General features: G+C 46.2%; 1 protein-coding gene across 2 annotated transcripts in view; it reads right to left on the bottom strand.

The window, feature by feature from the left end:
• Nucleotides 1-26,027, bottom strand: part of LOC119383497 (protein croquemort) — a 91,408-nt gene that overhangs the window by 17,776 nt on the left and 47,605 nt on the right. For both annotated transcript variants that reach the window (XM_037651665.2, XM_037651664.2), the window contains exons 2-8: nucleotides 25,099-25,259; nucleotides 22,674-22,815; nucleotides 9,214-9,417; nucleotides 4,812-4,903; nucleotides 3,749-3,795; nucleotides 3,528-3,600; nucleotides 434-606 (exon numbers count right to left, since the gene is read on the bottom strand). In XM_037651665.2, the coding sequence (XP_037507593.1) occupies nucleotides 434-606; nucleotides 3,528-3,600; nucleotides 3,749-3,795; nucleotides 4,812-4,903; nucleotides 9,214-9,417; nucleotides 22,674-22,815; nucleotides 25,099-25,259 (892 nt within the window). The remainder of the gene's footprint in view (nucleotides 1-433; nucleotides 607-3,527; nucleotides 3,601-3,748; nucleotides 3,796-4,811; nucleotides 4,904-9,213; nucleotides 9,418-22,673; nucleotides 22,816-25,098; nucleotides 25,260-26,027) is intronic.

The raw sequence follows: 26,027 nt of genomic DNA, 5'->3' as shown, positions 1-26,027 counted from the left end.
TCAGCAGCCGAGTAGCGTAACTAATTGTACCACCGCGGCGGACGATGAGCGTCAATCCGGTCGACCAAATCACGTCCCGCTTAATCGGCTCGAACACGCATGAACCATTCCTTTAGATCCAAGTCGGCAGCGATTCAGGTCTCGAGCACAAGTTTCCGATTCCCACACCACGGCTGCCTAACAGGGCGAGAATGTTCCGGGTTAAGTCTGAAATGCGGTTAGTCAGAGGTATGCAACCCCATCCGCTGCTCACGCGTGCGAAGACGGTGCCTTCTTGCGCATGCTCTTCCTCGATCCCGCAGAGTAGCGCGCGCTGTGCGCGATAGGACTTTATCGCACTTGGGCACTATATACGTCGACGGCGTTGGTTTGTCCCCATAATTAATGACACGATGAAAACAACCTACACCCATTGTTACACTAGCACACTCACCTTGCACACATGCGGACACGTTCAGGGCACCGCTGGGAAGGCACGTATTGTCATTGTCGCAGAAGCAGCGGCTCTCCTTGGAGCTGTAGTTGAACATACGAGGACTGGCGAAGTAACGACGAAGCTTCACGCCACGAGTCTCCACATCGCCCAGAAAGTCCATCACGATAGACCTGTCGTCACGCGCCGTGTTGCATGAATGTCAGTGAAGTGAAATAGTCGCTGTACTACGAAAGTGCCGAGATATGACCTCTAAAACGACCACAAGAGACAAAGACATGGACGTCTATGTCAACATGGCCGTGAGATCAAGACATAGGTAGCAGTATCGTTACCTCATTCATGGGAATAGGCGGTAGGCGGCACGCACTGAAATGTGTGCCGCGGCTATTTTTATCTAAACAACAGTTGAAGTTGAAGCGCGAAAATTCCACGCTGAATACTTCTGCGTTGGCACGGAGGCACAAGTTATCGCAAGGGCAAGACGGAAAGCTGGGCCAGTTGGTTGGGATTCATCTTGAACTTGATTAACAGCGCAACACTACACAAGGACAAAAAAAACACAGCGCCGGTGTTGTTCGTTTCCTTCCTTTTTTTGACCTTGTCTAGTGTTACGGTGTAACCAAGTTCAAGGTTATCAAGGCACGTAAAAATAATCCCGGCCGGTATCAGCTGTATCACTGAAGCAACGCGCACTTGATACAGGAACGTGTTGGCATGTCATTCTCAAAATTCAAGTTTAACATAATCTCTTACGGTGACATTTCGCCACCTGCTTTCCGATAGCCGCGAAGTGCGCGATGATTATGCAGCGTTTTGTTCAACTGTACGTTTTCCGGTGTTCTTCGTAGAATTATCCCTGTAGAAGACATCGGTGTTCATATGCGAGATTCATTGCGTGCAACGGTCGTCTTTGTTACGAACATTACAAGCACAAATTGCACGTTAGTAAAGTAGTCGGCACCTCCTTAAATGAGACTAATAAGTTACACAACAAAAAGATCAGGGTTTTGCATGAGGAGCATAAAATCTGCATTGCAGGTCAATGTACTGCAGAGAACATCAGCAGAGAGAGCTCGTCGCAGCAGTGCTTAACGTACTACAGTCGAATACAACTTTACAAGTCCGCGGCATCTCCTCCTCAAAGGCGGATGCACACAAGCCTGCACCAATGGGCACGCACTCTAGACTGACGTCACGAGCCGGGCGGGCCGGTGACTCCGCCTTTGGGAAACATTGCCAAGTGCATGAGCGGAACTATTTCTTTAGTCGCGGAGGCAATCGGCTGCCGCGCTTCGGTCGTAAGGGCGTGGCGTCTCCGGACTTGTATCCGACTATAGTTAAATACCAGATAAAAAGTTTAAATTAAACCGCCACCTAACTGGTTCTCAGAAGAATTGCACACAATGTATTGGGACTGCAGCATCGCAGCATATTAAGAAGGCCCCAAAGGCGAGTTCCGAAGTACCAGCACATAGCATACTGATGTCAAGTGCGACGTTCCGAGCGCGAACGCGTTGTACCCGACGTGCAGTGCATACCACGCGCATTTAACTCAGCTGGCGCGAGTATCGCGCCAACTGCAAGGACACATAGCTTGCGTTCGCGAGCAGCACGCATCCCTGCCAGTTATACAAAGCTCCGAGGCCTTGAGCTCACATTCCCCTGCGCGCTGCAGCACGTAACTGTGTTTCACATTACTTTTCTTGACTCGGAAGAAGGGGAATGGATGAAGGGCTCGTGTTTTCGTTAGAGATGATTCAATGAAACCGACAGACGATGGAGCCAGTGGACATTACTTGTAGTGTTTAACAGTGGTAATTACGACATGCACCTGCACATGGAACGGAATCAAAGTGGACGAAAAATCATCGTGGCTGACAGTGCGTCCAACGCGGACGAAGAAGAGAAGGGGGCACACGGCACGGCGTTGACTTTTACCGAAGTTTTATTGAAGAGAAGGAGAACATAAAAACACGAACCTAGCACCTCGTGACCTACCCGGCCTTGGTCCTTCAGAGCTAATCAACAAGTCTCGCAGAGTATTTTGAGTTGATTGGCTATCAACTAAGGGTAGGTCACGAGGTGCTCAGTTCGCATTTTTATGTTCCTTTCTTCAATAAAACTTCAGCTGAACATCAACGCTCTGTGCCGTACGTGTGTCCCCTCCTCTTATTCGTCCGCGTTGGTCGCGCTGTCAGCCACGACGAATCTACTATGCCAACTATGCCAACTATGTCAACTATGCCAACTCGCGCAGTGTTCCGTCCTGCGAAAAAGCAACCTTGTCGCTGGTAGGATCCGAACCTACAACCTTCGGATAACACATCCGATGCTCTACGATGAACATAAGAGAGCAGTAGATTACATATGAATCAAGCGCGTAGTCAGAATGTTTTTCGGGGGTGGGGGCAGGGGAAGGGGGAGGTACTCCCATTATGCATGTTCGTGAGTGTGCATGTGTGGGCATGTGCACATACAAAATGTAAAGGTTCCAGGGTTCCCCAATCAATCCCCCTGGTTGATATGGGTTACACCTGATTGTAACCCGTGATAAGGATATATTAAAGTGAAACGTTATATCCAATCAGACTGGTGAATTATACTTCAAGAGTTCAATCGTTGTCAATTTCGCTATCAGGTTTACTATCAGGACAAGAAATGAAGGTCAAAATTTCATTCTTGAATTTCGCTTCTATCTGGAGCCCCTGTACGTGTGACGTCACGGCTCTACAGCCTCGTTTTATATTTCGGCCACGTTGTCTCGATAATAGTTCTTCCTAATGTACTTGTCGTGTTAGGTGTTCGACTCCCTTAGATTGCAACGTAATTCCTTTTTACCGGTAAATAATTATGTAGGCCATATCAGACGGCGTCGAAGTATATGTCGTCACGGGTAGTTGGTGCGCAAACATCAATATCGACGTCGCCACCCATTTTATTTTTATTTATTTATTTTTTGCACGTCCTGTGGCATACCTAGAGTTTTTCTTTCGGCAAGAGAGGTACTTCGGGTATCCGGAAAGAGTAGCTTTACCAACACAGGTGAAATTATTTTCCTCTTCAGTTTCCCTCTAAGCGGTCTGATACTTACCTACAGAAATCGGAGACAAACAGAGTGATGTTGTCCTTATTTTCCAAGGCAAGAGGGGGCCACATGTCTCCAACTGAGAATAACAGAAACATAAACAGAACAGCCGGTGAGTCGTTATTGTGCTAGGTTTTTCCATTGTTTTACTCATTGATATTTATTAATATGGACTCTCGGCAAACAATTGTTAAGAGTCTATCAAGGTATGAGGTAAAGCAGCGTACCTGTTCCATTGATCATGTTGCAGTAGCCATGGTAGGCGGACGTCTGACTGGTATTTGTAGAGGGAGAGGGAGGGGGGAGGCGAAATTCGTTAAATCCAACGAGAGTAAAGGACATGACTAAACACGTTGCGGGGCTAGTTGGTGACACATTCTTATTTAAAAATTGTAGCGCTACATTAGACAAGGACAAGAAGAAAGGTGCATGACAGGACGGGCAGGTACATGACAGGACGGCGCCCGTCCTGTCATGTCCTGCCATGTACCTTTCTTCTTGTCCTCGTCTAATGTAGCGCTACAATTTTTAAATAAGAATAAAGGACATGATAATCAATTTATCTGCACTTTAAATAATACCAGGTGGTCGACATTTCCGTTACCCTCCACTAACGGTGCGCCGCATAATCCTATCGTGGTTTTGGAACGCAAAAGCGCAAAAATGATTATTAATGAACCGTGCTTTGTTTCCCCTGTAGTGCATTCCCAGCAGCGGTCTAAAGCCTTTTACTAAAATACCAGACTAATGACTGGCATCTCAGCAAAACACGCAGAGATCTAGTATTTTGGTCTTTTTAGGTCTTTTTTTTTTCATAGCCAAGAATTACACGAACACGTCAAAATGTAAGGAATTCACAAACGTGCAAAAAAAATCGTTTCCATCAGTGAAAAGCTAATTAAGAACTGTTTTTAGAACACACAAGTCTGCGCACACGAACATTCAGGTGCGCATGAACACACAGTGATGTCACAAGTCCATTTTGAAGATGATTCCTACGCGACTGTAAAGCCTGTTAAATATGTCTATAACTAATCGGAACGGTGTATTTACTTCAGCTTCACGCAACACAAAAGAAAAAAAAAACATGCAAGTGGAACAAACAGGTTACCTAGATTAAACACGTCGATCTGTCGCTTAAATTTCGAGCTTGTCGCATACATATGTACTAATGCTGAAGGAATCGAGCCTCGAGAAAAATTTACCCACGCGTCTCTTGTTTATGACGTCAATTGAATATTTTTTGTCAACTTCCCGTTGCCCGCCAAATTATCGCTCAAGCGTACTCACTTTAGCCCATTGAATTTGTCCATCTCGCCGTAGTTGTCCATTCCGTTGGCGCCCGTGAAAATGGTGTACTCGCCGTCATCTGTGTCATTTTTCTGCGTCATAAAACAAAATTTTTCAAATATCACGCCCTAAGAGCCGCAGTGTATACTAAGAGACAGACAAGTTAGGTTTATGGGAACTGCACACTCTCTTATTTTTTTTTTAACTAGCACTATAATATCGTGTTGGATTGGCACATGGCAGGTGATGAAATACCAGACAGATTCTGACTGAAAACAAAGGCGTGTAAAAAAAAGTGATTGGCCGAAGGACTGTTGACGACACCAACCTAAATTCCACCATCAGCTTCCTATAACATTATATATTTTTGACAACACCGTCGTGAAGCCAGCAAACTGCTCACCAGGAATAACTGTATAGATTGCTTTCGAAAAAAATTCAAAAATTCCGCCTAATACTTCTTTTTTTTCTGTTATTATACATGCACAAAAATTTTTCTAACGTGAGGTGATACCACGGTTTCGGCATGAAATTAAAACGACCAGTAAAATTTGCCGGGGTCCTTAGGTCTTTCCTAAGAGACATCAAGGCGAAAGCCTTTTCACCTTCCTCGCCCTTTAATTGAATGTTTTCCTTGCCCTTCGTAAACGCTTCTTTGAATCTTCTTCTTCGTTTCAGAAAAGGCGCGCGGGTGGTCATGTGTGTTTAGGCTGAGTGACGCGAACGCCTCTGTTGATGATGTGGATAATGATGATGAAATATAGCTCAGCCCTTCGTAATAGGTTGACAGCTTTCAAGCGCCCACTTGTTACACAATTCACGTGGTGTGACGTCTGGTGCGATTCTACGCTTCTGCCACGCAATATTATGTTTTTTTTTAACACAACTCCTTGCCTGACATGAAGGTTGTTAAGGGTATTTTTGCAAACAGGTTTCAAGCAGTGGCATGGCTCTGTTTTAGTATATCTTGACTGCCACCAAGAATACCTGAGTTGAATTCCTTCCCGCACCGTGGTTTTTATTTATCTCATTTTTATTGAAGTCACGTAGGTTTTTTGCACAGCACGCCGCGGCCAGCGTCTGATGAGAAACTTGAGGCTTTTGCCATAAGTTTGGACGGTAGGCGGCTGTACTACCCGCTGATAGTCGAAACATTTAACTGCCGATGAAGCAGAAGTGTTCGAACTGTAGCCAATGGTACATATTTCGAGCTAGAAACGAGTGTATAGGTTTTGACGCGTCACAAATTAATGCTACTATCCGTGTATATAAATGCGAACCTGTGTCCAAGTATTTGTAATACTTGTACACAGGCTGTGCGCCAACTTTGTGTACGCCTTTAGCCCGGCCGCTGGATGAAACAAAGAGAGTTCGTGCTGCCTAAACATAGCTGCGTCTCCAAAAATGCATTGGCACAGAGAGCTGCGCTCTAACTTTTTCTTCGCGTGATTGGGTAAGCGACGTTGCCTTGGGAACGAGAGGAACCAGTGTGCATTTCCATCCAGCGGCCGTGCCTCTAACATGTTCAGTGTTTGTCAAGCCCATAGCAACATACGGCCAACGGACCTTTTTTGCTTCCGTGTTATGACAGACGTCGTCGGAGCCGACATAAACATATGTGGGTGGACGGGGGGTTCGAGCACCGTATACTGCGTGCGTGCGTGCGCGTGTGTGTGTGTGTGTGTGTGTGTGTGTGTGTTTGTGTGTGTGTGTGTGTGTGTGTGCGTGTGTGTGTGTGTGTGTGTGTGTGTGTGTGTGTGTGCGTGCGTGCGTGTGTGTGTGTGTGTGTGTGTGTGTGTGTGTGTGTGTGTGTGTGTGTGTGTGTGTGTGTGTGTGTGTGTGTGTGTGTGTGTGTGTGTGTGTGTGTGTGTGTGTGTGTGTGTGTGTGTGTGTGTGTGTGTGTGTGTGTGTGTGTGTGTGTGCGTGTGTGTGTGTGTGTTCCTCCTCCTGCGCTTCTCCTGCTTGTGCGAGAGAAGTTGCGTATAAAGAGGGCTAAGGTGCCTTGCACAACTTGTATCCCACATTGCGTTTCCGTAGTTCCCATCTTAACACTGGATTTACACCTGCTTGGTATCTCGTCTTCAGGATCATAAGACTGTTGGGGTTTTACGTCCCATAACCACGTTATGATTATATTGGACACCGCAGTGGAGGGCTCCGGAAATGTCTACTACCTGGGATTATTTAACGCGCACCTAAATCTATAAGCACACGGGCCTTTAGCATATTCGCCTCCATGGAAATGCGGCCGCCGCGGTAGGGATTCGATCCCGCGACCTTCGGGTCTTCAGGATGAAAGAGCATGTGTCAGAATGAAAAGCGTTCGCCGCCCGGGGATTCACGAGAACTACAACAACTATAGTTCAAAGATGCTCCTTCTGTTCGTGTCAATACTTAGACCGGAGAGTGATTCCAGATGTATATGCGAATACTCTGTGTTCAACCATGCTTTTGTTTTGGGAATAGACGGTAACGCCGCCATGGCAGCGGTGATTCTCAAGCGGTGGTTCTCACGTCGTGCTGTGCCTACGCGGTCAGACGAAGGCGGCAGCGAATGGTGACAGAGTGCAATAAATGTTGCGACCATGCCGTGAGAAAGGTTAAACGGCAATTCTGGGGCCAATGAAGAGCTTCCGGGGGAGACGTCAACTGAGCTCGAGACCAATGAGCTGCGGGCAGATGCTGCAAAGACAAGCTCCGGGCATCTGAACTGTGCGTCGTACTTGTGTGCGCGAAACACTATCGTGCTCTGTTAGGACGAGAACTTTTGAACTTACTGAATGCAAGGTTTTGTCTTTTCTTTTCTTTTCTTTTCTTTTCTTTTCTTTCTTTCTTTCTTTCTTTCTGATCTTTTTTTTTTACTTATTTTCTCACTAACAACCAAATTATAAGGGGTAGCCGTGGCCAACAAATGGCGAGAACGTGTCCATTTATTTTTATCTCGTCAAAAAAGGTAACGAACAATACCTGGAAAATTAAAACTGTCGATTGATTGAACAGTACCATTCTCTGTGGTATGAAATGTCGTCTACGGTGAGCATCCATCGTTTAGAAGAAAGCATAAACGCCTGACGAATTTCCCGTTGCTTGTCGGGAAAGCTGTTCTGGTTGAGGTCTGAGAGTACAACATATGAGCCGCCTCGTGCAAAGAGGCAGTGTTGCGAGCAGAAGCCTCGGAACGTGATTGAGGTCGCGTGTAAAACAGTTGAGCAAGAGTCGCACCGTCGGCGCTTTCCAATTATGACTGTAATGACGACATTACAACTCTTCTCGGTGCTAACGGCAGATCCTCGTCCAAGAATCGCCTTCAGGCACGGTGTATAGCTTGAAGGCCTCTCCTTTCATTTCTAGCCATAACGATCCGCCTTAATCTATAGCTCTGCCTCGGGACCGACGCCACTTTCCCTATTCAAGTGCACGTGAAATGAAGAAATACCCTCGTACAACTATCGACATGGCACTATGTAGGTACTACTCTACGATCTCTCGCGTATAAAGAATGGACCGACTCTAAGAGCCAATACATACAGGGAGGTACCATAGAAATACTATGAAAAGCAGCAATAATGTCAATTGCGAAGAGCCCACTAAACTTGTGTCCATTAAAAAATCATCGCGAAGAGCGCTATTTATATCAAGATGTTTATATGAAGCAAGGTGTTTGACCGGGTTAGTTGGTATTACGTAGCTGTAGACGTGAACAGCCCAGGATAGGCACGACGACAAGGGACCGATGAGGGCTAGCTCTTACTTCAAACTAATGCACAAATGAATCAGCCGTGATCACGTGTGCTATATTGTTTTTGTTTTTCATGTATCGTGCTCATAAATTTTAGTTGGAAGTCAGCGCCTGTCCTTGTCGGTCCCTTGTCTTTGCGCCTCTCCTGCGCTGTCCACGCAGGAGGGGCTGGGGGGGGGGGGAGGGGGGGTTCAAACCACCCTCCCCCCGACAGTTTTCAATTTTGCTTGCGTATATATACATGCACACATGCATACGCACGCACGAACATACATAAAGTATGGTTGAACCCCCCCCCCCCCCGAAAAAAATTTCTGGCTACGCCCTTGTCACGCAGCTATGGTTTATACGACTTCTGGCTCGCTTCAGAGGTCTCATACGCGCCGCAGGCCAGCAAGGCGACGCGGGCACTGATACTGTATTTAAAATCGACCGGGTTCAGCGATCGCTCGTAGGCGTGTAATGGATAGGCGCACATGTACCCTGACATGACCTTCTTCCCTCTTCTTTCTTTCTTTTAATCCCTTCCCCCAGTGTAAGGTAGTAAAGCGGACGCGCTTCTGGCTGACCTCCCAGCCTTTCCTTCTTCCTTCCCCTCCTTCAGAGGTCTCAGAGTGAACAGTTTACAGGTATGTAATATCGTGCCAAGTAGTTCGCACTCACCCCGTGCAGCCAGCCGAAGCGTTCGCTGGGTACCGGGAAGCCCATGCTCTTGAAGAACTTGAAGATGCCGTCCTCGTAACCTTCGAACAGCAGCGCCCTCATCGGCTTGCTCACCAACAGCTGGCTCTCCGTATCGTGGAAGATCTCGGTCACGGCCTCCCTGAAGAACTCGTCCGGTGCGAACCTCACGGAGTGCGCCGACGACTGCAAAAACGAAGACATTCAGCCCATTTTGCATCTCGTGGCATGGACATACTAGTATTAAACACTGTCTGAACTGGCAGTAACGTCGAGCTTCGAAGCATATGCTATACTCGATGATGATGATCATCCTTATTTATTTATTTATTTATTTATTTATTTATTTATTTATTTATTTATTTATTTATTTATTTATTTTAAGTATTCTCAAATGCCATTTTCCGAAAGCTTTTCGTCACACTCTTGGCTACACACAAAGACCACGAGTAAAGCAATGGTACAAGTTACCTTTTCATCTCATGCGAGTACCCTAGCGTTTCCTCATCTCTCTCTCTCTCTCTCTCTCTCTCTCTCTCTCTCTCTCTCTCTCTCTCTCTCTCTCATGCAATTATATGAGTAACCTACGAGTAACGTCACTGTGTAAAAAAAAAAGTATCTTGGCTATGCTGCTCTTGACGCCTTCATTTTTCCCAGCCACGTATATTATGCGGTTATCGGACCGCAATCGATAGGGGCTTGAGCAAGAATAAACTCTGCTTTCAGTCACACTTGCGGTTCGATTACAAGGGCTTTGCCACTGCGGTCTACTTCGCCTTGCGCGCCGAGCGGCGCCAGCATCGAGTGCATGTGCAGAACCATTTTCCGCATTATTTTCCTCTCGACATCATTGCTAACATTCGCACGTTTCTCGAGTCTGCATTCCACGAAAGATTTGAAAGACGGAAAGAACCATTGCACACGTGTCGAGCGTAATATGACGTCAAGACGTCGACTCAACTTCCTGAAACAACATGTGCAGAGTCATCAGCGCGGTGATCCTTGACTCTAGGAATTTATAAGCGTAAGCTGTACATATCCATGCTTACAGGATATCCAAGCATATCCATTTGACTTCTGCGCACTCGGACCGCTCTAGTACACCTACCTGCGTAGCACTTAAAATTAATTAAATTCTAATTCATTCCAAAACACGACACTATTACGCGGCACACCGTAGTGGACTTCGGAGTAAGTTCGACCCACGTGGGGTTCTCCAACGTACAGCTAAATATAAGTTAACATAAACGGTTGTTTTTGCACGTCTCATACATAAAGGTGCAGACGTCGTCGACGGGTATCGAACTCGCACCCTTGCGCTTATTAAAACGCGAAGTCATAGCCTGCCGGCCGTCATGGCCGGTTATAAAGTAAAACATTAGGCTCGACACTCACAGCAGCGAAAGACAGAGCAAAAAAAAACTGCTTCTTGCTTACTGAAGGTCGAATAACAGGAGGTATATTTGTAAGATACGCGCTTACTACACCGATACACTATAGCATGCATTCGCAGCCCAATTTCAAGTGCAGAGCGCATATGCAAGCTCATGTGCAATTAAATCCCTCTGCTGCACTGTCCGTGAATCACCAATGCAAGCAACATTCTTTTCGAGATATCCAACGGATGTGCCGTATCAGCACCGTCATTAGGAAAATGTCTCTATAAATGACAAGACCTGCGCCAACAGGACCGGAATACTGATTCACAAGAGCGTGTTTTCGCAGCAGAAATCAAGGATCTAATCGTCCTGGACACTCTCAGAGGGATTCTTCCTCGAGACGCGTTCCTCACCACAGTTTACACACATCCTGAACCACACGTGTCGCTATAGCGGAGCAGGTGACGTGTAGGTTTCGTTAATTGTTTCTCCTTCAAGCAGAATTGCACCAAGCTTAAGCTGTAACATTGAAAACTGTGGCGGACACCCATTGCATTTATTGGCGATAGTGTCTTCAATGGTGCACGTGTGGAAGGAATGTAACCGAGACCATCCGGGAGGTTAAACTTATTACAGCCGTTTGCTGGAGTTGCTGGCTACGAGACTTCGACAACGTACCCTAGAGCTCAACGAGCTGAAAGTGCAGAAAAACTCACGCGGCCCTTTACGCATTTGCTTAAGATGACTCGAAGGCGAAAACCATCTTTTTCTTCTCGGTCGATCGTGATGATGTCATCTCGTGACGTCATGGTGGCGTCATAATAAGCGTCACAAATTTCGACGACCTGTGACGTCATGACGACGTCATGGTGTGAGATCATCACATCACGGTTATTTTTTGCATCACTCGTGCTGACACCAACGCCGCCGAAGCTGACAACCACTTTTCGCGTTTGATGAGGCATCTAAGGCTTGCGCCTAAATATGGAACCGCGCGAACAATCCAGGGATCAGTCACAAGCGAGACAGCCGGCAACCCGCGTGAATGGATGCTCCCGTCGCTGTAGAAGTAAGCGTTAATCGAGTCAGTGGTTGCTGCAGGGAACCCTGAACTGCTTGTTTTGTGGCCTGGCGCCCTAAAACAAAATCCGGACGAAGGCCTGTTGCACTGCCGAGCCGTGTAGTAAAGACCAGTAATGCGCACGCGTGACAGATGCACGCGGTGCACGCAAGAAGGATGGGAGAGAATTTCCGTCCATTCTCCGGTAATCACCCGTTCTGTACCTGCAGGCTATGTTATCCGCATGCAGTCGCTCACCGTTAGCGCCCATGCTATGCATGATTCCGTTCCAAGGTTGCAAAACATCCGTGTCTTTGGGTCACTCTAACGATAATGCATGTCATTATGCGCTTACATTGGTCATAAACTACGACAGCTTGGCAGGAAAACGTTTTTTGATGACAAGAGTATGGCGGCACAGACCGCGAAGTACGAATTATTAAGACCACATCCCCTAAGGCGGTGTTATAACTGGCGCGAGCTAAATAATGTATACAACAAATGAGGTCTTCCTTATTTGCCGTTCCATTATCATTTGGCATTACCCCTGTCACTCGCTGCGTTTAGCCATTTTACACCGCGCAGTTACCCAAAGAAATGTGCCACAAAAGTGGCGTACGCTTAATCAAGCATGTCAGGGCCGGGAAAAAGATGACCGCTCAAAACTGGTCACTCTGTTCAGCTTCTCAGAGAAATAGGGAGAGCCCCACCACACAACCGCCTCTGTAATCCTTCAACCTAACCTCAACCATGCCAGCAGCGCCGGACTGGTCGTTTCGCGTTAATAGATTTTCTTTCCTTTGCACTGTGTAATTTGCACAGCGCTCTTGCGCTGCTAAACACTTCGACTGCGAATTCACAAGGCCGTAAAAAAAGCATTGAGGCTACGGAGCACGCCAGAAAGTTCTTATATGCTGTGTAACGCTAACGATATACGTTTGCCGAACCCTAACGCAACTATTTCGACGTGTAAAAAAAAAAAGAAAGTTGCGTGCGTGAAAACTAAATGACGTTTCTACAGTGTAAAATGAAACCATGGCCAGAAGGCGACGTAACCATTATACACATGTCCCTCTCCTCTTCACGCTTCGTCGGCAATCGAGGCGGCGTTCCACTAATGTGTTATTACCGGCTGGGGCTAATCACGACCCGTGGATTATAACGAAAGAATAGAATTTGTGTCAAAGAAATCCTTACACTATTCCTTTCGTTGCCTAAATGAACAAATAAATAAAATGAGATAGAATAAGAAACGAACTGCGCTGGTTCCGGTGATTTGTCGACTCATGGTGACGCACTTCTAAAGTAATGCGGTAAAGCAACTGCGAATAAACATGCCATCCTTGACTTGTCCGAGAAGAGTAGCACTCGCTCATTTTCTTGCTGCGAGCAGGCGCTTGCGCAACCACACGGCCACTGCCGCATTTTTCGTTCGGGAGATCCCGTTGTCAACGCGCAAGTAGTGGTATAGCAGTAAGCGAGCAGTTAGTAATAATAACACTCGCGTCGTAAAAAAAAGAAAGAAAAGAAAGATAACGTTTGTTTGAAGAGATGTCGCTGCGGGGGAAACCCCTTCACTTTAACGTTTTAGTTATTTCGTCACGGAAACACGCGCGACGCGCCTCCCCGCATTTACAGTTTAATGCGTGCACATCGTCTCAACGCTGCCAACTGTCTGACACACATACGAGAGAAAAAAAGAAGAAGAAAAGGTGAGAAAAAAATGAATGCATAAAGAGGCGGGCGGGTCAAGGAGAGGGAGGAGAAACGAAGGCCGTCAAGTGAAAGCAGATTATGATGCGAAGAATTGCTTCCTGGTTCGACTACGTTTAGTAGTTCGGTTTTCCATGTAACGCTAAAGGGCCAGTGTTCCGATCTTCAAAGCTCCGCCTGGGTTTGAAGGTTCGCGAAAGTGAAACCTGCAGAGCTCCGTATGTTCGATTGCTTGGAGTCGTTGCAGTGGACGGTGTCAGGCACCAGGCCGTCGTATTAATACGTATTTAGTGGCAGTTAACTGCGAATGAACTACCACTGAATCATGGAGGATATCGTCGTAATATGTTGCGGGTACAGGGGCCTCTGTCAGGCCTTGTTCGCCTTTTGCTACTGTGCCTTTCTTGAAGTTGTTTTCAAGATCAAATAAGCGTTAATTAAATCAATAATTGATTGATTGATTGATTGATTGATTGATTGATTGATTGATTGATTGATTGATTGATTGATTGATTGATTGATTGATTGATTGATTGATTGATTGATTGATTGATTGATTGATTGATTGATTTTAAAAAAGTACTTACGCTAAAGCTCCACGTAAGTCAATCGAAATCAATGACATATCTGCGAGGGAGGTCGGCCAATGTATCCATGGTGGTTGGCAGTGAGCCCATTTCAATCACTGTGAGGGCACAATTTTAAAAAGAAATTATCCGCAAAATTGAGTTCCTGCTTCTTAATTAGAGTTGAAAAAGCACGACGGAACTTCGTGGTGGACGCGCCGACGCTGGGATATATGACGCAGAAAATGCGTCATGTTTCGTATCATTGCTCATAGCTGTGGCAACGATTTTCTCACAGGTCGCGAGCGGGTAATGTTCACATGTTTTTTTGTTTTTTTTTTAACGCTATACGCCAAGATGTGACGGCGGCCACACTGTCGCGCTATTACGAGCGTGCGTGGGAACGAATTCCGTGCGAATGCGAATGACGCGAACAAGAACAGCGAGAAGGAGCAGACGCCACTTGAGGTCGGCGGGCAGAACAGACGCAGCTTCGTTTTACAATGTAGCAGCGAGATGGTAAGTTGGGGGTAAGTAACGCGCTGTCTCATCAAAATGAACGAAGTAACAGATACGATATGCCTAACAAAAGATTGATGTGTACCTACGTTGCGTATTGATGACAACAGAAATAGCTTTATACAAATACACGTCATTTGAACGGAACGTCCACAACGCACGCGTTCAAGGATAACAGGCAGTGTCAGTTGAGCGCCCGCAGCAGTTATACGGACGCACGCCGCCAGCCGTTTCTGACAGGCTCCTGCGTTCGCAGAGCTGCTGCGGACGCAGGCTGCCAGCCAAAGGCGCGGCCGCAAAGCTGCCGCGGACGCCCAACTAAAACTCTTTACAGGAACTACGTATATTCACTTAAAATAGTAAGCTATACGCAGTGTTTCAAAGATTACGTTGCATTTTTTGGGCGCGACACATCTCGACAGTTGTGGCATGCAGTGGAAAGCACTCGTGTAACGAGGTTACCTTGAAGAACCCCAGCCGTTTAAAAATTATTCCAGGACTCCCGACCACGGTGCGCCTCATGGCTCCAGATTAGGACGTTATCCCACGACACGCAGTCACATCAACGCAGTGCGCGTGCGGGACAGTTCAAGCATCTTGTTTCTTAGTTTGAGTATGGTTCATGCCACCACGTTCGCGAGAACACTCGCAACTGGAAAGGAAACGGGACAGAATGATTCCCAATCTGACGCCCTCAGGAACGACCAGACATATTCGCTGGCCCCGTGCGTACCCCCTTGCGCAGGTCGTGTGCAACAGCATGCTCCTCCCGGCGATAGGCAAATGACGTCGAAAGCGACCGCGAAGTTTTCAATTATAGAGGGAACATATGTACAGTGTCCTATGGTAAATCTGTGTTTCGAGAAACAGCATTGATACGGTAGTCGTACGGTGAATTTCGCAGCCTTCTGCAACCGGAGGAGTTCAGTCGAGCGTGGCCTACATTGCAGAGCTCGGCGTCGCCATGGACGGATAGGCAGACAGGCCCGACTCGTCCCCAAGGCGAAGGCAACGACTTAACGCCCTTGAGTGCAGGCGAAGCCGGCGGCTGCTTTTACCTTTCCTTTCGGCTACCTTGGCAATCAAGGCTGAGCACGTGCACGTGCGGGTACGTAAATGCCGTTAAGAAATGAGAGGGCTCCTGTACAGTATTCGAGAGGCTGGTACGAAATCGACCCCGTGGCGCGCGGAAGTCCCTCAAAAAGCGGCCTTCGAATAATGTTTTGACAAGGAGCACTTGGCGCAGCTGTGGCCCAATGGCTGTGCTTTTCCACAGCTCAGGCTGCCAGAGGTCGTGGGTTTCATTCCTGGTGCGACGACCGTGTATCGTAGGATGCGGAATGCAAACGAACGTCAGTGTACCGTAATTTCGGGGCACGTCATATAGCAACATCGGGCAGTCAACATGAACCGAAGACATTTTCCATAGCCCAGCGACGTTGCGTTGAAACGTTACGCCCAATCACTCACTCAATCATATCCTAACATCGTCATCCGCGCATGCGCATTGGTGCACGTTTAATTGATGTCGTTGGCGCCGCATCACAATGCTCAAGAAATGACAGTGTCCAGATGCGAATAGAAGTTACGCGTATACAATTCTATTCGTTACCTAGCGACCGTTCACTAAAGAAAGCTCATTAGAGAACAAACGGAGGTAGCCGACATTGTAGCTGACATTAAGAAGAAAAGGTTGACCTGGGCAGGCCACGTATTGCGAAGGACAAGTAAACGTTGGTCTGTTAGAGCTGCGGAATGATTACCAAGTGATGAGCGACGTATAGCCGTGGACGGCAGAGGGTCAGATGGAGTGACGAAATCAGAAAATTCGCACGCATGAAATGGAACCAGTTCGCATAGGAATGATAGGATAGGGCAAACTGGAAACCACTGGGAGATGCCTTCGTCCTGCAGTGAACCTAAACATTGAATGATGATTTCCTAACCGCATACCGCATACTAGAACTCGGAAACTGCCTACCAAAGCAATGCTGTCAAGCTCTCGAGTTCAGAACTGACTCATCCTGAATCGAATGACTTGCTTACGAAACATTTTAGTTTGAATTCAAAAACTGCATCACTTAAAACGGTGAACAGCTAAATCAACCTGCGCGTAAGTGCTAGCATAGTCCCTCATGGTGCTAACATGAGCTCTCTCAACATTTTCTACTTGTCTCCTCTTTCTAACTCTCCACCCCTCCCAGAATTCATTACAGCTTACAGAAAAGTAGGCGAACCCTTCTACGCCAGGGATTCTACCGTGGACAAATTCCGCCATCTTGTCAAATTTCATAATGGCGGCCTTTTAAGCCAATTGTATACAGGCCGTAGCAGCCCTCCGGACCAATCAGACTTGACCAATGGCGGAATTTGACAATGTCCAGAATAGCACTCCAGCAAACCTCGCCGCCATTAATACATAATCTCTCTCTCTCTCTCTCTCTCTCTCTCTCTCTCTCTCTCTCTCTCTCTCTCTCTCTCTCTCTCTCTCATGCACGGATTCTGTCAGCGATGCACAACGATAAATTGTGATGTATAAGAGCGGGTTTGTGTACGCAAGGAGCAAGAGGGAAGGTGTTTTCTTTTCATTCATTTGATTCGACAGTCAAGGTTAAAGCGTACGCGCAGCTCCGAAAGTACGCGGTCGACTTCCTGCTGACGTCATCAGCAGGTGGTCCGACAGTGAGGCGAATGGGTATGGAATTTCAAATAAATAAAAAAGAAAAGCACAGGAAAAGGCAAGAAACAAAAACAGATACGTGGAGAATGGTGTAAGACGGGCAAAACAGGTCCAGTGTTTTTCCTCCTTCTACAGATTAACGTCCCGTCATGCCTTCTCTGCTTGCTTGACTCCTTGCAACTATTTATGCCAATGTCCGTCTCTTATCTCTCAATTCCCTATGTTCCAGCGAGTTGACCGCGGTGTTGCCCTCTGGGATCACGTGTTCGCCTTGCGCCATTCAATCACAGTCCCTCGCTTCCTTATCGATAACCGCTTTTCTTTTTTTTTTTCGTTTTTCAAGAGACGCTTTCGCGTTCACCGTCACGTTTCAATCCAAGGTCGTGATGATGAAGTAAAAATAAAAATCAAGGTCACACGTGCGCATGCGGAACGCTCCCTTTTCATCTTCTGACACTGAACAGTCTTTCTAAGCCATGGCTGGCCCTAAAACAAACTGAACGTCTGTATACGAATAACCTTGAAATCGCGGTGCAATGTCCACACAGTCTTAATGGAAAATTTCGCGCACGCCGGGAACATTTGGTGGTGGACGACCATATAGGACGGAAGGAGATAAGAACGAAAGTGCCCGGTAGGGTGCTTCTGCCGTACTTTTGCGCGAGGTAAGTGGCCGCGAATCCATTGACCGCGTTTTTCCCTTTAAAGTGTTTTAAATGCGAAGCATTTCTTAGCGAACCAAAGGCACTTTGACCGTTTCCATCTATTTATCTATCTAGCCGCCTACGTCTCGGCGTTCTTGTGGTGGTCTCCTTACCTTGGTATGAACCAGAAGTGGCATAGAAGGACATGAGAGCACGACGAACGCGATTCACAGGTCCCGATCTGAATAACGTTACATGCCTGCCGCGTACGTCATAAAGCTCTTTCTACCAGTCACGAGTGGCACATGCCCGCATAACACAGTCCGTGGTATGCGGGTATGCGTCACAGGTGCATTCCCAGTGCATAACCCAAGAACAGCGAGAATAGATATTGGAAATCTTAACGCGAAAGCGTTAAGGAGCTCGTGTCGAGAAAATCCAGTGCCGGCATTGACGGCTTTGTCGATAAGCGAAAAATCCCGGTGTAAGCAAAGAATAAAAATCACAGCTCGAGCCCGAATCGAACTCACGCGCTCTGTATGACAGTCAAGGATTCTACCACAGAGACACGCCAGTGCTCCAAGCTTTTTAGTAAAAAACCGTACACGAACGCCACGTCGGCGCAAGGCCAGTTATGGTTGTAGTGCTGTTGCTACCCGCTTTTACAACAATGTAATAAACACTGACTTCGCAATCTATATTGAATCGTTGCTCGAATACGCCGAACGCTACTTGTTATATGGACATCATAGGAACGTAGCGTGCGACTTCTTGGCGATAAAACTTGCATACCTGCTCTAATGTAAGTGCTGACGTTACGTTAAACCATGAGCTACCATTTACACGCCAGTGTAGTGAACGTGCCTGGCAAGCCTGCCATATGTGCGCTACTAAACTTACACAGTGACGTCGATACCCGTGGGAACGCTTGGCTCAATAAAAAAAACAAAAAATCCCGCATAGGCTGCTACTAGCTGACTGCTTCGCATGAAATCGATTCCCACAATGTGTGGGATCTGCCGGAATTTTTATGTCGTTGTTTCGATCTATGTCAATCAGGTTCGCCAATGTTCCTTACTTGGTGGCGGCGTTCAGAGCTTTGTAGAGCAAATCAGCCACCAGCTCTCAAAAGAAGCTATCGGTCGCGTCAGACCACTCAGAATGAGTCATGCATGGTGAACGTAGCCAGAGGAAGGGGGTTCTGGGGGTTCAATCACCTGGTGGTGAAGTCGCTTAATCGGTTGGAAACAACTCAAATAAGAACAGCATCAGGATACACCTCAGCATGGAAATTCAAAACTGGCGCGAGATAACCCTTCATTATGCGGAGAATGCGAAGAAATCGGCAACGTGGAGTCGCTTCGTTTAGTGCTGCCCGCGCTACACTGTCTAAAGGAACACATTGCTAAAAGGCCTTCAAAATAGAGGATTTCGTAACACCTCTGCGGAGCATATTTATTATTTTTTTGCTTTTTTTGCATACTGCAGCCTCAATGGGGCTATTGCAGGAATGCAAAAAAAAAATAGAATGAACATTCATGAACAGGCTTCCAGAAAATCCTTAAGTGGTAAGGAGCCGACAATCCCGAGCAACAAATTCCAGGCTTCGTTTGTTGAAGGAAATTGTTGAAGGAAAAAAGCTACGCTTGAACATGTCAATGCGCGTGAAGAAGTTCGAGGACGCCTGAGCTTCGCCTTCAAGAGTATAACGCGATAGCGTAATCGGGCCCCGTTCGCATGGCCTTCTCAATCGCTAGCCTAGCTTCGCCTCTCGCTGGACACCTAAACCGTGCCGCAAGGAAAGGAACGTCAGTACACGTAACATTAGCCATTTAAAACTATCCTAACTGCAAGTATACAGTTGCGAAGTGTTCACTTCCTTCTACGACCAGCGAAGGGCCCACTAGGCGTCCGTAAGGCAACACGCGAACCTACGCAGCTGCTCACTTTGTTAATGTTTTTGCTGCTGATGATGATTAAAAATGTCTGAGCGTTTTGTAATGGGTGGCCTTTAAACCCCTCACTCGTTGTGCATTTCAGATGTCTCGAAGACTGGCGCGATTCTATGCTTCTGCCAAGCAACGCTACATGCATTAAGGATACTACTCGCATTACATGACATTCGTATAGGGTTTTTTTTTTTTCGAAGCAGTTCCAAGCAATGGCATGGCTCTGTGGTAGAGCACCTGCTTGCCACGCACAAGAGTCTTAGTTCGATTCCTACTCGAACCGAAGTTTTTTTTTTTTTTACTCTACATTTATTCGCGTCTATCTCGAATTTTCGCCCACGGACAACGCTGATTTTTTGCTCACGACCAACGACGCCGACACCGACACCGGAATGTCTGCGAAACGAGCTATTTGTCGCTATCACCTTAAAAGGTTGCAATGTTAAGGGCGTGGTCGCTCCTCGTAGATAAAGGTCTGGAAAACTTAAGATAATTGTCCATAGAGTGTCGACGCGGGGAGAATTCGTGAGAGTGTAAAGAAATTTCAGGTATTCAACAGGGCGACGATGTGCAAGTGTAAAGAGACCTAGCCGGGAAGAAAAATTCGACAGAGAAAAATCCCCGTCATATTTTTTGCATACGAAACGCACGGCCTTTTTTTTTTTTTTTTTTGAACGGATTCCCCGAAGAACCCATAAATGTGCTCAAGGTGGTTTCACGCCTTTGTACTCGAATATGTAAGCGCGACACAAAAGATTTTTTTTTTCAACATTTGGTAGGTAGATTCGCGCACAGTGAAAGAGATGAACAGATGATGCAAAATGCCGGCCCAGAATATGCCAGGTTAATCCCGCCTGCAAAGAGAGAGAAAGCAAGAACTGGAAACGCTGGGAGGTTAACAGATGAGCTTCCACTTGGTACCCTACACTGGGGATAAGGAAATGTAGATGAGAAAGAGGGAAAAAAATACGGGAAGTTTGCACTAAGTCGCGCAAAGCTTGGTGCAATAAAGCTGGTCGATCATCAAGTCTTCTGGCTAACGCCGGTTACTTTCTTTCTATCTTTTTTCTCTCTCTGTCTCTCTCTTCAGATCTTTCTCTGTTTCTTTGATTCTTTGTCTTTCTCTGATTACTTTCTTTCTATCTTTTTACTTTTCTCTCTCCCTAATGCTCTCTTTCTTTGATTCTGTCTTTCTCTATTTCTTTCTTTCTGTCTTTCTCTCCTTTCTTTCTGTCGATTTCTCTCTCTCTTCCTGCTTTTTTCCCTTCTTTCTCTTTCTTTCTATTTATGTCTTCATTTGCCTTCTTCATTTTTAGTGGACCAGCGGTGAGTAGTGGGATTTGTCCGATTTCTGTGGCACATACCCGTTGGTGACGAGGATAGTTTTTTTGTGGTCATGCGTTTTGCCTCGAGCTTCCACGGTTTCGCTTTTAAAAGAGAGACAAGACGAGCACGACACGCACGCTATAGTACAAATGGTCACTGGGGCCGGAATATTTTTGGCCTGCACAATTCCATCGCTCCGCGAAGAAACACCGGAGCCAAAAACCAACCGGCTAATCAACCCCGCTTCCAATAACGCGATGACGTCATCAGTCCTCAGGAGCGCGTGCTGTCCCGCAGAAAGCGTCAAGAACATGCAGCCGTGTGCCAAGTTTCCTTTCCGTTATTCCTCTTTCGTGAAGCGACAAGGCCTCAATGAAATGTTTGCAAAAGGCGCGTGGGTTTCGTCGTGCCATTAATAAATCACGGCTTCCAAGAAGAAGAAATGTAAAACAACAAGTGACGCCGTTGTGTCGTAACAACCTGTTGCTAATGAATGAAACCTGTTTTAGTGTGGTAAAAAAAAAGCGCCAGAGGCTCATAAAGTAGGTCGGCTTATCACCGATTTCGTTTTGCTTACGTAGTGCCAAGCCTATAGGAGCGAACACGAGGATCTGTTGAGAAACAGAACGTCGGGAATAATCAACGCCTGTACTTCCGTAACGCGTGCCCCGCAATGCAGATGTTTGATACATTTTTCTGGCGCTATCGACAAGGTGCTGGAAAAAAGTCGACGCATTGGAATCGTAATAAAACCACAAGGAAGCAGCAGTAGGAAATGAAGCTACGGCTGAAATAGAAAGTTGCTGCGAAAGCCTCTCCTATGTTCTTACAACGCATGCAGTGTTACGAGGATGGGAAAAAAAACAGCGAAGGAAGGAAGGAAGGAAAAAGGAGAAGGCAGGGAGGTTAACCAGAAACACTTCCAGTTGGCTACCGTATACACTGGGGGCGAGGTAGCTATTAAGAGCTAGGATACAAAAAGAATAAGCGAAGAAAAAAAATGACCATATTATAGAGATTATTTCGTTGTCTTAGCTAAATTACTGCTAACAGAGGTCTCCTCAGCATACACATAGAAAACGTTGTGCCTATTAGCTCTCTCGACTCGAGAGTCGAGACAGTGGTGATTTGCCGAATGTGGCTTGGTGTCGCTTTCACCAAATCTTATGCCTTCCGAATCAGCTCGGAAGACAGTGCTGCTTGCGTCGCTGCCCTCGCTACATCGCGCACAGACTGCCTCTAGCTGCTGTGTTGGCCCGCCTTGACGGCAGACCCCTGTCGGAACAGTCACTACTATAGAATGTCGACCCGAACTGTCGTCGCACCGGAAATCTATTAAGGTCTTATTGAACTTCTTGCCTGGCAGTGGCCTATTGGACGGGCTATGGTACTCCCGCGCTACACCACCTTTTTCTTTTCTTCTTTTCTTGCTGGTTCTTTCCATCTTTCTTTCCCTTTCCCTCTCCCATTAATTAGTGCAGGGTAGCAAACCGGAAGTTATAATTCTGGTTGACATTCCTACCTTTCCTTGAGTGTTTATCCCTCTCTCCGTATAGTGCGTATAAAAAAATATATATACAGAATATGAGTATTCTCGTATACTCACGATCATGGGCATGTTGAGAGTGGTAATGACGTCATCTAGCGACCCCTTGGTCATGTCCGGCTGGAAGTAGTAGCGCTTCACTTGTCGGTACGAGACAGTGCCGTTCGGGTTCCACGTGATGTTCACCTTCTCTCGAGTCTCACTGCGAAAGTAAATTTCAGTCAGTGCTAAACGCGAACACACTTGAATTACAAACGAGCGAGCCTCGCTGTGGTTAGCTGCTTGTAACATCTGGGCAACAGTACTGCAGTCCCGCGCTAACGAAAGGTCATACGTGTAAGCCGCACTTCTAGTTGAAATTAACGAATACGCATGCCTACAGAGCGAGAACTTTCGCAAGAACATGCCACCAACGTTAGTCCGTGTTACATATGACGTAAGCGATATGTTTTAACTAAGCTGGTTAAACTGACGGTTTCCCGAGAGGCAGACGTAATTGAATTTCCCGCAAGAAACGTCCCCGTAAGAAACTTCATGCTCTAAAGGCTTCGTTCTGAAAAGACGCAGTGGTGTCTCGTAACGTAGTCGCTTAACGGGAGTGTCTAGTTAAGAGGCCAGTGGTGTCGAGCATCAAAAAAGACAAAAAGAAAAGCTATACATCACTTTTTTGCCGTCTGCTGTGTGCTTCCCGCACTGTCGTCGTGCATATTGTCCGTCGAATACAGTCACTGCAGCGCTTGTCATCAACGTCTTAAATTTGCGGATCTATCTATCTATCTATCTATCTATCTATCTATCTATCTATCTATCTATCTATCTATCTATCTATCTATCTATCTATCTATCTATCTATTTGTCATATATATATATATATATATATATATATATATATATATATATATATATATATATATATATATATATATATCAAGCTGCATGGAAAGCTCATCAACTTTTTCGTTACGTGGCAACGTAACCGCTGTTAAGTGTGTGTGTGTGTTTGTTCGGGCGTACACGTCATTATTGCTCAACTCTGCGAAAAAAAAAAGAAGAAATCATTTTCCTAGTGCAGGTGTACCTGTCGCGCGACCAGACACGCCGCCGGTCATGTTGCACTTAAAACTCCGACGTGCCTCACGCAAAATAAGCTTTTATCTCTCGCTCTCTTCCCGCCTGCATGGCGAAATCGCACGGCAATTAATCTGCAGGTATATTTTTCTCAACTGAAAACAAGTAAAGCTTACAGCGCGTAGTCAAATAACAGAGCCAGGAGAGACGTCTCCCCCTCCCCCCTTTTTTTTTTTTTTCACTGGAGAGAACAAGTGACATGACTGGCGGCCCGGCTGCCTACGTGTTTGCCATTTTAACGCAAAAGGTCACACAGTGCTAGTTTAGCGGCACGTTTCCATGCTGCGCCCTATGGTTAGGCCAGCCACATGACTTCGCTCTATAACCTCCAGCAACAAATTGCTAATTCACTAATCGGCAGCAATTCGAAAGCTACTGCTTCCTACACCATGGTCAGTTGTCTAGCTTCATATCGTTGTCCCATTAAAGCGTTCGTTACCCCAAATGTCAAGAGCTTGAGAATTAGAATGATCATCAATATTCAGAACTTCGAAGTGTTATAGAGCACAATAGCATTAGAAGCATTATAGAAGCATTATAGTTATAGAAGCATTACAGAGCATTACCCTGCCACCGGAGCAGGTGCGAAGATACTATTTACTCAAGGGGCGACTCCGAAACTTTTGACGAAGACTGCAAGCTTCACATTGGTAAACTTTGCTAGCAAAGTTCGTTTGTTTTTTCCTGCTCCCTTAGTAATTGTAGACTGCGACGACGGGATTGCTAACACGTGTTCTTTCGCAGGCTGAGCTGAGTGCAAGAAAGTTACTGAGAGCAAGAAAAGACGCAGCACATGTGTGTTCCGTCGTTTCTTGCGCTCAGTAATTTCCTTATCAGTATGCACCTACTATAGGCCCTCGAAAAAATTACAGCATATCCGCGGGTGAATGATGAAGAGCTTGGGCGAAGCTCCTGAAGCAATCATGGTTACACTGTGAAATGTACAATGGTTTCGCCCAGCAGTAATCAAAGCGATACGCCGCTTTGATTATTTTCCCTTTTTCCTTTTTTTCTTCTTTTTTTATTTTTAGTTTTTATTTCATTCTTTTATTTTTATTCTTTATTTTTTTATTTTACTTTTTAGTTTATTTTTTATTTTAGTTTTTATTTCTTTCTTTTATTTTTATTTTTTATTTTTTATTTTTATTTTTTTTTTAGTTTATTTTTTTTCTATCTCTATGGGATAGCGCCATCTAGTATATCGTCACCCAACTGCAGTTTACATGCATCTCTATGGGACAGCGTCATCTATTGAATGATACGGGAGACGCGACGGCGGGGACACGCCGGATGGAGCGACGACCGACCAGGTGATGCTATAAGGAGCTCCGCTCCTAAAAACCTTTTAAATACTCACAGGAACGTGTAGGGGCCGACCTCTTGGAGGCGCGGCTTCTCCGTGCCTGCCATTATCTCGTCCGGATTGGTCATGTTGAAGAAGTAGTATTTGAGGTAGATGGGTATGGGCGCGCGCTGCCAGGAGCTGTAGATTTCGCTGCTTGGATCCAGTACGAGGTTCTGCATTGAGAAAAGAAAGAAAATTAGAGCGGTCCTCGTGTATCATTTGCTTACGAAAGCAAAACAAGTAGCTGAAAAAAAAAGAGCCCTCCGCCCCCACTCCTGCCTTCGTAGTAAGCACTGACGCCAGAATTATTCCTAAACAGAAATTCCAACCAATTTTGACGCTGGAGATAGTAGCGAAAGTGATCGACCATTGGGTGGTAATAACACTTATCTACGATAGCCTTCGCGAATATCTAACAATACCCCGCCCTCCATTAAGATAGTTACAAAATAATACCTAAGGCCTTCAATGACGCAAATAGCTCTTACGGCCCTTTTGTAATGAATTCGCTTTGGAGACACACCTCTTTACAAATTACTTTGGAGAAGAAAAAAAGCGATTCTGAAATCCAAATTTCGCCCACTTATTTTCGCAAGAACCAAGGCCGAATTCAGAAAGATTTTCTTTCGTAATTTATCTTCGTCATCAGCCACCGTCATCGTTAATGATACGCCTAATGCTAACTGGTCGAAATTTACCCTCAAGAATTTTTTTTTTGCCCCACCACGGTGGTCTAGTGGTTATGGCGCCCGACTTCTGACCCGAAGGTCGCGGGATCGAATCCCGGCCGCGGCGGCTGCATTTTCGATGGAGGCGAAAATGATTTTGGCCGGTGTACTTATATTTAGGTGCAAGTTACAGAACCCCAGGTGGTCGAAATTTCCGGAGCCCTGCACTACCGCGTTTCTCATAATCATATAGTGGTTTTGGGACGTTAAACC

This window comes from Rhipicephalus sanguineus, chromosome 2 (genome assembly GCF_013339695.2).
Source record: "Rhipicephalus sanguineus isolate Rsan-2018 chromosome 2, BIME_Rsan_1.4, whole genome shotgun sequence".
In the NCBI taxonomy this organism is placed as follows: domain Eukaryota; kingdom Metazoa; phylum Arthropoda; class Arachnida; order Ixodida; family Ixodidae; genus Rhipicephalus; species Rhipicephalus sanguineus.
The sequence above is the reverse complement of the archived record's forward strand: the minus strand, read 5'-3'. Positions and strand labels throughout refer to the sequence as shown.